We start from the raw sequence: 11,229 nt of genomic DNA, 5'->3' as shown, positions 1-11,229 counted from the left end.
TCTAATACAGAAACCAGAATATATTTCCTAACACTTCTGTCTTTGGCCATTATTTACGTAAGCAATTTATAGTTTGGTGGTTATTGGACATCATTCGCAGTGGTCAGGTCAATACCAAGACAAATTTTTAAAAACTACCACTTCCACTAACTCCAAATTTGACCAAGTTATCAAAAGAACTCTTTCTGTTTGAGGAGGAGCTCTTCAATCAGATTTGATAGACTCGTAAAAAACCACAAGATGATTACTTTTGCTTACACAACAAAGTTTTTATAAAACATAGAGGTAAACATGAAAAATTTTTATCGCATAAAAAAAGAATAGACTAGATAAAAACCATTTGGTTTTACTCTCAAAGATCGTCAACTCTTTGTGTAATCTTGATAGTTGCACAACACTTCCAGTGTTGCATCCTTTTTTGCTATCAAATCTAATGCTATTTGTTCTGCTGCATCAACATCTTGTGTGAAAAGTAGCTTAAGATTTTCTCTGAAGGTAGATTATTTTCATAATTGTGGCAGGCCTTTCGCCAAAAGGGTGAGACAGCACACTTCTTTCGTGCTCCTTCTTGTAAACTTTACTTTTTCTCCAATTGGTTTTGCTTAAGCGTCCTATTTGACAAATCAAGCAACTAAAGTCTTGATCCTTTTTTTCTGGCCAAATTCTAATTATTGAGAAATCAAAAAGAATAGCCAATGTAGCCTTTTTTTCCCCCTCATTCTTTTTGCGAAGAACTCCTGCGTCGAATAAATCAATTCTTATGTGATATATTTGGAGATAAAGACAAACGATATAACCAGAGACGAACGCTAATCAAAAAATAACTACTAAAACCTGTTTTAGAGACCCATGGTTAAAAGGTCGAACCAAAAACGCTAAACGAACTTGAAGATAAAATCAATTGTCTATACTAGAACAACACCTGATCTAAGAAACATCTGCAGACACACAAAAAAAAAACCCGTTGAGAAAATGATTTTTTTTGGAAGATTTAGTGGAAGATTGATAAAAGATTTTGTGGAAGATTGATAGAAAATTTTGTGGAAGATTGATAGAAGATTTTATTGGAGAATTAATAGGAGAGTTTAAAGCAAGTTTTTAAAAAGAAATTTTTGAAAAGAAGAAGCAAAGAAAAAGAGGTAAAAGGATATTTTCGAAGAGAAAAAATAGTTCTAATTTAGGTAGACACTTTAACCTTGAGTTCAAAGGTGTTGAGAGAATATTTTTGAATGATTTTCGATTGCATATCATTATCTGTATTTGAAAATTTAAAAAAAATATCCTTAAGTTAAATATTTGAGAATTTGCAAAGTGAAACGAGCAAGATTATTAATAATTATCATTTCATTTACATTCCGATTGAGGGATTTTTATTTCGTTGTTAATTGTATACAGATTTTGTTGTTAAGCTTTACGTAGGTCTAAATTCTTAGAAGTCAAGGAGTTTACCGCTACGTGTTGTCTCTGATCTTACTTTAAGTCCATTTATTTTAAATGAAACAATACAGCATCATTATTCAATAAATTGTTGTCTTCCAATCCAGAATTCATTGCATTGATCATATCTGACTGATACGTAGATGACTTAGTAAGTGGAGGCGATATTTTAAGCGAATGTGTAGAATTTCATCACGCTGCAAAGAATATTTTGTAAAAAGTTGGTTTAGAACTTAGAAAATAGACAAGTAACAATTTAGAACTACAAGGGCACATAGACAGCTGTGAAGGATTTAATGTTAACTATGGTCAAGCAAATATAAAAAATCGAACAAAAAAATGATTTTGGAATATGATTGCGACATTTGTAAAGGTTTGTCTTAAAATACGCAAAACACAGAGAAATATTTTATGTTTAGCTACTTCACTTTACGGTCCTTTAAGACTAACATCACCAATATCGATCCTACAGGACTAACATCACCAATTACTGCTCGTACTAAAACTATAATTCAAATTCTATTGATTAGAAAATCTCAGAAATGTCAAGTTCTTATAGGAGTCATTTACATAGCAACTTTTTAAAATTCAAAATTTATGCTTTCCAAGATATGTTCTGAGAGTAACAATAGAAAACATATCGATAGAGTTACATACTTTTTTCGGACAGTTTAATTCGAGAATGTGCATCTGTTATTTTCATACGTGTTATATCGAAAGCATTAATAAGAACTTCAAAAACTAAAATTGTACCACTTAAATACTTTGTCCATCTTGCGATTAGAACTATTGGGCTGTCATTTTCATCCAAATTAGGCAAACAGGTCAAATATTCAATTTGTGGTTAGGTTGTTGCTTCAAAAATTGTTGCATGATCACATTCATTAGTTTTATTATATCGGATAAGAGGTAAGTCATGTTGTTGGAAGCTATGAGTTGAAAATAGAGTTGTGAAAATTAGGAAAGCCATTGATTTTGAAACTTGGGACTTTGTTTATAAAGATGAAGATGATTGCCACTCGTCCTTACGATTTGTCTCATCGCATAAATTAGAGATGGATGAAAGGTCTTGAGTTTCTGTGAAAGGATAGTGTTACTTATTATAGTGTTATGGGTAGTGTTACTGATTGTTTAAATTTGATAAGAATATTTGATAGATAGAGGAGGCTGGTAAGGAATGTAAAAAGTGTGGTGTATTGAGTGATTGAGAGGTAGCTTGCAATTTTTCATGTACTTTGTTTCATGGGGAGGTTGTTCCTAATAGCATAATTGATATAAACATTTACAGCTCTCTACAAAACATAGTAAGTCACTTCCTATGTTCTAGGTTTTGCAAAATAAAAAGCATATGAAATCTCAATGGCAGTTTAGCAATTAAAATAAATTGACAGTTGATGAGTAAAATTATAGGTTACACCTTTAATGGGTCAAAAGAAGATCAAAAGGAATTTTGTAGTGACAAAAAGTAAAATACAAAATCAAAAGCTAAATTTAATTTATTTGAGAACTAGTATGGTTTATTGCGATTAACAGGACATCTGTGAATAAGCTGAACATGATCTTCTTGAATTTAGAATACAATCATCTAAAAGCAATAATGTAAAAATCTTTTCAAATAAAGCAAAACCAGTTCGAGAATTTACTTTAAATAAGATATCAAAAGTTTTTCCTTCTTGCTTTACCCTGGTGGGGTGGTTTCTACGAGCGGTTGGTACAGTCTGTAAAACTTCGTCTTAAGAAGACCATATACAAGCCCCTAGTTACATATGATGAGTTAGCAACAGTATAGTTTGAAAATTATTAACGATATTCCATTTGATATTTGGTGCTGACACTTTTCGTCGAGAGAGGATAATATCAGAAAAGGTACTATGTTTTTACCCATAAGATTTCTCAAATCGAACTAATTATATTAAGAAGAAAGTGCTTGGAACAGATTTTACGCTATCTAAAAGAACTGAGACAGCATAATTTATAAAGAAAAGAATATCCATGCAAATGTAATTAATTTGTAGGTGACATTGTTTTAATTAAAAGTGAAAACAAAGGTCCATATGGTTAATTGAGAATCGGAAACTTTGAAAATTTGAAAAGGTAGTTACCGGTCGAGATGGATTTTTGTTCAAGGAACTGAGTCAGACTTTATTTCCTAGGAGAATAGACTAAAGAAAACTGCCAAGCCCTCACAAAAACTGATCCCTCTCAAAGTTGTTGAACCTTCAAAAAGGGTAATACGTTGACTCAAGCAAGTAATATTAAAAATATAGAGTAGGGGAGAGATGGGTAGTCCCAAACACTTTAGAATAATAAAGATATTACCCATACGCAAGTGAGAAAATTTTTTTAATGAAAGTAGAACCAATTATTTATTGAATTAAAAACAAGTAAACAATGATAGAGTTATGGGAATATTTTCAAATTCAGGGTTACAGGACTATAAAAGTCATGAATATGCGAAACATTAAGTTTAATCTTTGTCAAATTTAACGTAATCTGTATCCAAAATTGTAAAAATTATTTCTGACAGTTTTTGACCTTATTTTTTTTCTTTCACTCAGTCTTCCACTCAGTCCTCTGCTATGCAAGGTTGGGATATTATTTGGGGATGCATCTATTTTCAAACCACCATTCTTTAGCATTATACATATCAGCCAATTACTAATTGAAAACAAATTGAAAAACAATTTATTCAAAGTATGAGCACTATTTTTTTTTTTACTTAAAAATAACTTTACAAAATCACAGGGAAAAAGATATCCATGAATAAATCAAAAAGAATTAAAAGTTAAATATAATCCAAGGTATACACATATATCCATCACTAATAAAATCATACTTCATCACTTTATAAATTTCTTAAGGTGAAAAACTCGCAAATTTTCATGTGAAAAGTTGTTCGGAGGTGCCCTCCAAACATGTGTCCGATCACGTGACCTCATTTACAAATAATCGTTAAAGTAAAAGTATTTAAAGAATAACAGAAAAAGATTTTTTTAAATATTTGTTGTAAATTAAATTTGATCAAAAATCAATAAAAAGTTAAAGGTGTAAATAAAAATTAGATACAGTAATTCAAATGATGACGATACGTTGTTCTTCTGATGGCACCAAACAATATTTCGCACTCCCAACGATTGTTTTGGTGCGTTGAGACATATGTTTTGCATATGCCAAAGCTTTATTAAACGAATGTATTTCTCACAAGAATCTATCGAGGTTTCTTGTGAGAAACCAAGTTGAGCGCATAGCTTTTTTATGGTCATCAGGATTTTAGATTCTTTGGTGGCAACAAACTTTCAATGTTAGTACATCGTCTCTTTTTTTCTTTTCCCCACCATTAATTCAGTGGTCCCTACCTACTTTTGAATTCCACAGTTCTAATATAGTCGCGGACGGAGTGTTGATGCTGTCTTACTTGCAGTCTTGTGGGTGAACATCAGACTCTCATTCAACAGCTCGGTAATAGAAACTGATTCGTAACATAAGTTCAGTGTTGAACATTCTTTTAACTGATGATAATGTGCTTTCATACATTTATCATACCTTTTTCTATTATGAGGGTAATTGTTTTTGAAGTAAATTGAATTGTTCTTGAAGCAAATTGAATTGTTTTTGAAGCAAAAAAGCAAAAAAAGACCGTCGCTGCAGTTAGAGCGGGTGGAAGTGAAGATTTGCTGTATTAAATATTTCGCATAAAAAGCATAAATGGGTGATTAGTAACTTCGTCTACTATTTTTTAGAAACGGTAGAAAACTTGTCCAGACTGTCATCTTGATTCGGCTCATTTACCTTGGCTGCAATTCTAATCTAACTAAATATTTCAAAAATTGCATAACAACTAATTACAACAGTGTTCATTCAAACACATTTATTGCATACCTTCCTTGTGGTTTTGAAATCTTGAATATTTAATAACTAGTTGAATTAGAAAATAAACTGGAAATGCATATGATATTAACTGTCACCAGATTGGGAAGGCCGTATTCTTCCCTGCGTTAGCGCATGCGTGTGTTTATGTTCGTGTGAGTTATTATTATTAATCTGTTGTGTTTAAGAATGTTTAACAATTTTTGTATTCCGACAAAAGACAGGTCAGTGGTTCGCTTTTATTTTTAAATCTGAATGTACACTACATTTTCAAATGATAAAGAAAATGAGGCATCAATTTCATAATAAATTTTTTATTTTTAGGCTGATGTGTAAAGCGTTTTTTTTTAAAAAAGAAAAAAAAAAAAGTTAATAGCTTAAATTGGAAACAGTGCGAAACCATTGAAGATATTATCTTTAGTGACGCACTTCATCTCGTTACATAACTCGGTTAATTTTAAGCACAGGTTAACAACTTTAACAATGAAAAATGTGGCTCAAAAAAAGATAATAAACACGAACAATAAATGCAAAATATTTTAAAATAGAATAATACAAAATAGAAGTTTCAAGGAGCCCACAGACTGCATTGATTACTTCTTCGTTTCTAGTGAGTGAACTAAAGAAGGCTTAAATTAAGTAATTTTAGTAAATAAATGAAAGGTTGCTCAAGGGGTTGCTCAACGTGTTGCTCAAGGATTTTCATGTAAAGATTTTACATAAAAGTATTTGAAGTATAATGAACAAATTTTTTTTACAGGCTTGAAAGGTTGAATTACTTTGAAATAACTTTTATTGATTTTTTCTTTTCTTTCATCTTTTTGGTAAAATTGTTAGTGACATCTGCAACTATTTTGCTGATGTCTGTAACAATTTTAGTTTACAAAATGAAACTCATTTTGTAATGATTTGTTAATTTTCCTTAACACCTGTTGTTGTATTGTTTTGATTGATTTGGTTTTTATAAGTTATTACTACAAATCATCATTATAAATTATCATTTTTTATAAATTACACAAGCCAACCATAAAAAATCTCTTTTAACAATTTGTCTAATTTTTTGGGTATGCTAAGTCGGAAAGAAATAATATAAAAGTCGTATAACCTGCCATTTTGAAAAATTCATTTTTTTATCTGTGCATTTTTAAGTACTAAAACATACAGAAAATCTAAATGAAATTTGATTGGCAATTGCTGGTAAATGAAATTTGATTGGCAGTTGGTGGTCAACGTTACCTTCAATTCTACTCTGTGTTTTCTCTCTTTGTTTCCCTTCTTTGTTCACAGCTTTTTCTCTTTTTTCTATCAACATGAGACCACTTTTCAGCTTTTTGCCCTGTCCTCTAAAAGTATTGCTAACCGTAATTTTTGCCTTTTTTTTCTTTTTATATTTTACGAAATAAGTAGAATGTATTTGTCTGATTTTTAAATACAATAGAGGTTATTTGGTAACAGATACCAGAAACTGATACTAGATTCCAACTCCCCTAAGATTTATGAAATTGTTTTCGCAACAAAATTTTTGTCTTGTTTTTTAAATTATTATCGTAACTTTGATCTCTTGCACTTTGTGAAGCTTATTTAGTAAATTTGTACACTTGAAAAGCTTCTATATAATGAACAGACAAGTTGTATATTTAACTTACAATTGTTTAATTCGGGATAAGTCTTACAAGCTGATTATTACTCCATATTCTTTTCAAATTGTTGCAATAATTAAAGAACTTCCTCCAACTAATTATATATGATGCCGAAAATAAAACCAAAATATCTGGGTTTATCGAAGCCATTTAGTGGTATTTGTATATACAGTACTGATCATGTTTACACTTTTTATTGTTACGTTGTTTCAAAGCATAGAAAAAAGCATTTGTTATTTGAATATTGTATCGATTATTACAACGCTGATATTTATTTAACTTATTTAGTATTATTAATTTATTTTAAATGGTCAAAGTAATTGTTTTTTACACTAAAAAAGTAGATAAGACAAACTTTTAGAATATTTATTCTTATATTTAAATGGGCAGATGTGGATCACAAGGGTTTAACCACGGGTGCTTGCTTTTTAATTTAATAAATTTGAATCAACTGTCAGCTAGTTTTTAAAGCGTTGAACGATACAAGATCAATCTCAGGATGCGTCTGAAAAAAGAAACACGCAGGAATATCCAGAATTAAACTAAAGGGTTTTCAATAGAAACATAAGTTTGCACATTCAGATCAAATCCGCGGTTAACTTCAACTGATGTTGGTTGGAAAATTGCTGACTCAAGCACTTTTATTACATCTCTGAGAAAAATTTTTCATGGATTTGTTTTGGGGTTGCCTCTAAGCATATGGAACTGATCCCTGGCATCATATTACAGGAATTAGGAACCTATTTGTTTACGTAGATATCTAAAACACAATGTGATCTCTTTGTTCCAATAGAAGGATGTTTGTCTTTTAACAAGACAATGACCCAAAACACACATCCAATTACATTATGGGATGATTTGATCACTGTCGTGCGATTTTCCTTATCTGGCCTTTCCAATCTACTAATCTTAATATTACTTAACGCTTGTGAGAAACTCTGAGCCTTGATTTTGGTAAGAAGATATGAACGAAATTTGTCTGAGAGGTTTTCTCAACTAGAGGAAGAATGAGACCCGTCAATTCATATAAAATGTTAAAATGTTTTTATCACTTGTCATAGCACCTGTTGGCTAAAGAGAAAATTTTGTTGGTTTTTGTAGATTACGCAATATTATAATTTTTGTTAACAAAAAAAATTAGAAAGAGTCTTTAGGAAGATAAGTTGCTAAATATTAATGTAATTAATGACGATATTTGTGTTTTAGCCGCAACTTAGAAAATGTGTGACAAAACCTGCATCTACATTATTGGAGGATGCTTTATGGGTTGCGCTTTTACGTGTTTGATCGGTGTTTTGTACGTAGCGCTGTGCAAATGTAAAGCTCATTAATCTTTGTTTCTTATTCCAATGAATATCTTGACTTGAAAATCATAGATAAAAATATTTCATTTTAAAATATTTCATTTTAAAATGAAATATTTTTACCTATTTTTTAATTTCCTTATCTAATTAGTTTCTTAAAACGATTTTGATTTTTTTAAGCGAGAATGGTAAAGCACAACTGGCCTCCTGTAATGAACAGGGACGTTTTTTCTGCAAGAGGTTCTACAACAACTCTCCAAAATAACCTTAACAACGGTAAGTTGGCAAAAAGTTCCTCATGATCGTGAGCTTGCTAACTGTCATAGTGAGGATTATTTTCAAAGCTAAAAAAATGATCGTGTCATTCATTATGATAATGATTATCATCATAATGAACAAACTGATCATAATAATTGCGATTCTTATTGTGATTATATCAAATGCTAATTTTGACGACTATCAAGACAAGATCATTATTGTGAACATCACTTTTAATGATGGTTGATTAAAATAAAACATCAACTAATTTAGTAGTAAAAATGGACCAAATTAATTTTGATTTAAAAAATTTGATTTTGATTGAAAAAGATTTTCGTGATTTTATTTAAAGTTTGTATTTTTAAGATTTTTGGCTCAAAAAACCTGTCGTACTTTTTTTTTTTAATCAACTTCCAAATAAAAATTGAAAAGTGGATTCGTTACTTCGTTTGTTAAGTAAACATTTTTTTTATAAGGAAAAAAACTCAGTAGATAAATAATTAAATAGAATCTCCATTACAATCAAGATTCTACTTTATTAAAATTGCATTTTGTTACTTTTGTAAATTTTTTTCAGATGAGCTTCGTTCATCGAGTGATACATACTACGAAGGAAGTGTACAAAGTGCTGACGGAAGCTCATCAAGTCACAGTTATTTAAACTATAATCAGATGGAAATAAAACCGTTTACATTAAACCAGTCGAGGCACATGTCATATAATTTTGAAGACAAATTCTATAATCAAGCCCATAAAGCATTCTTTTCAGAAAGATCGAAATCATACCCAGATGGTAAATTAACTTTAAGGTTTATCAGATATTCAGGGGTGTAAGTCGCGGAGGAAGGATCTAAAACATCTATCCTTTTTAGATGGAGTTGTCTAAACCACTAAAAACTTACGAGGCATTTGTAAGTTATTTAGTAAGTGTTAAAATAAATTTCTTTGGGTCACCCATGAGACCAATGATTAAGAGAGAAGACGTGCCGTTTTCTCTTACCTATCTCTCCAGCGAACTCCCTACCAATTTTAACAATAGATTTACTTTCATGTCTTTACTTGATTTAACTTTTTTTTTTTTAATTAAAAGTAATGGAAGACACCTGCTGTTGCTTGTCGTCATTCTCTTAATTATTTCTATTTAGTTTTTGACAAAAGTAATAACAAAAATAAACAAAAAAAATATTTATAAATATTTTTCTTTTTTCAAAGGTTTATTAAATGTAAGCACGCTTTTTGTTATAGAAAAGGTTGCGACGAGAATGTACTTATCAGATTTATATCAAAAGCAAATGTCATCGAATCCTGTGTTTTGGAACTCATACCTAAGTGACGACGAATTTTACAGCAAACATTTCAATAAAAATAGCAATGATATTGATGAAAGTTCTCTAAATCACGTGGAAAATCTAAAAAGTTATAAATCAGTGTTTAAAAATCCGGTTGGTTTTCGTAACCAATTAGCCCGCGGTTTAGAATCTTCAAGTAAATCGAACTTAGCAAACAATACTGTCATCGAAGAAAACGAAGATCAATCAGAAGAAGAAAACGAAGATCAATCAAAAGAACAAAACGAAGCTCAATCAGAAAAAAAAAACGAAGATCAATCAGAAGAAAAAAACAAAGATCAATCAGAAGAAGAAACTTTCCACAAGTCCACAATTGAAGAGTTTAAAGTTAAGCAAGCAGAAAAAGCAACGATGCCTTATTGATGATAATCAGGCGTTGATAAAATTAACCAGCGCACGAGTTGCAGAAAGTTTTTATTTGAGTCTTTTAAAGAACATAAGGAGTGGTAATGAAATATGAGAAAAGAATTGCATAATAAGCAAACAGTATTTAAGAAATAGCAATCAGAGATTTCAAAAAGCTGTGACAAGACTTTCAAGAGCTTACATTCAACCGTGAAAAATCAAATAAAAGAACCGTTCGACTACATTTCAAATGAATGCTCTATAATCGATTCTCGAAAACCAAGCTTCAGTGAGACGAAAAGTAAAACAAGAAGAATAACAATTCTAAAATAGACTTAGATTACGCACGATAATAAAAGATTGCACCTTAATAATAAAAGATTGCGCGTAATAATAACAAATTATGGTGTCTCAAAGCGTTTCAAAAACGTTTTGAAATGAATGTAAAACGTTTTTATCAAACTGGTGTACTGCAAGTGAATTTTCGCAAGTTAAAATTCGCATCAAGAAAATATTTCACATTTTTTACTTAAGAAAATTCCAAATTAGCAATTAGTATGGCTGCCATGTCTGTGGACGGTAAATTATTACTGTAATTCGTTATATTAAGCTTTGTTTGTAAAACTAATACAATTTTACAAACAAAGCTACGAATATAATGATCAAAAACTTCCGATTAAAATTACGTCAATTTTTATTCCAAGCAAAATATTTAGTGAGTAACTACGTAATAAAAATTGTGATATTTGACCCAGAAATCGTCTCCATAGCATTTTTTTTTTTTCGTAGATATCAACTACAAAGAGTGTTGCGTAACCTACTAAATAAAGAACCAGAGAAAATTTCTTATTGAAGCGTAATTTTTCAGTTCTGAGATTTTGCTAAAAAACACCATTTACTGCAGTAAACGGCAAAAATCGGTCTTCTGAATTTTAAAACAAGCAAATAATTATCTTCTGTAAGCTGCATATTTTTCTACTTTTAAATGAAAACAATAAGAAAGTTATGAATTTTTTTTTTTTTAAGAAA

The 11,229-nt window shown here is 30.3% G+C and overlaps 1 protein-coding gene across 3 annotated transcripts; it reads left to right on the top strand.

The window, feature by feature from the left end:
• Positions 1-5,360: 5,360 nt before the first annotated feature.
• On the top strand, positions 5,361-10,714 carry LOC145195094 (uncharacterized). Of its 3 annotated transcripts, none has more exons than XM_090070843.1 (5): positions 5,361-5,459; positions 8,151-8,261; positions 8,429-8,524; positions 9,084-9,299; positions 9,752-10,714. In XM_090070843.1, the coding sequence occupies exons 2-5, from the start codon at positions 8,165-8,167 to the stop codon at positions 10,216-10,218; spliced, it is 876 nt and encodes a 291-aa protein (XP_089926969.1). In that variant the 5' UTR covers positions 5,361-5,459; positions 8,151-8,164; the 3' UTR covers positions 10,219-10,714. The 3 variants fall into 3 exon arrangements, with proteins under 3 accessions (XP_089926969.1, XP_089926967.1, XP_089926968.1); XM_090070841.1 differs by lacking the exon at positions 5,361-5,459 and adding an exon at positions 5,787-6,010; XM_090070842.1 differs by lacking the exon at positions 5,361-5,459 and adding an exon at positions 5,799-5,914.
• The last annotated feature ends 515 nt before the right edge of the window (positions 10,715-11,229 follow it).

The sequence above is a fragment of the Hydra viridissima genome, unplaced genomic scaffold (genome assembly GCF_058129835.1).
Source record: "Hydra viridissima isolate aposymbiotic clone 2 unplaced genomic scaffold, HvirCarnegie_v1 scaffold_13, whole genome shotgun sequence".
Classification (NCBI taxonomy): Eukaryota; Metazoa; Cnidaria; class Hydrozoa; order Anthoathecata; family Hydridae; genus Hydra; species Hydra viridissima.
Note: the sequence above shows the minus strand (reverse complement) of the source record. Positions and strands in the feature narration are given on the sequence as shown.

Excerpts from the sequence above, each read along its gene's own strand:
- LOC145195094 (XM_090070843.1), top strand. The coding sequence starts at position 8,165 with ATGTGTGACAAAACCTGCATCTACATTATTGGAGGATGCTTTATGGGT. Across the intron at positions 8,525-9,083 it reads CCAAAATAACCTTAACAACG|ATGAGCTTCGTTCATCGAGT; the intron begins GTAAGTTGGCAA and ends AATTTTTTTCAG. Across the intron at positions 9,300-9,751 it reads ATCGAAATCATACCCAGATG|AAAAGGTTGCGACGAGAATG; the intron begins GTAAATTAACTT and ends TTTTTGTTATAG.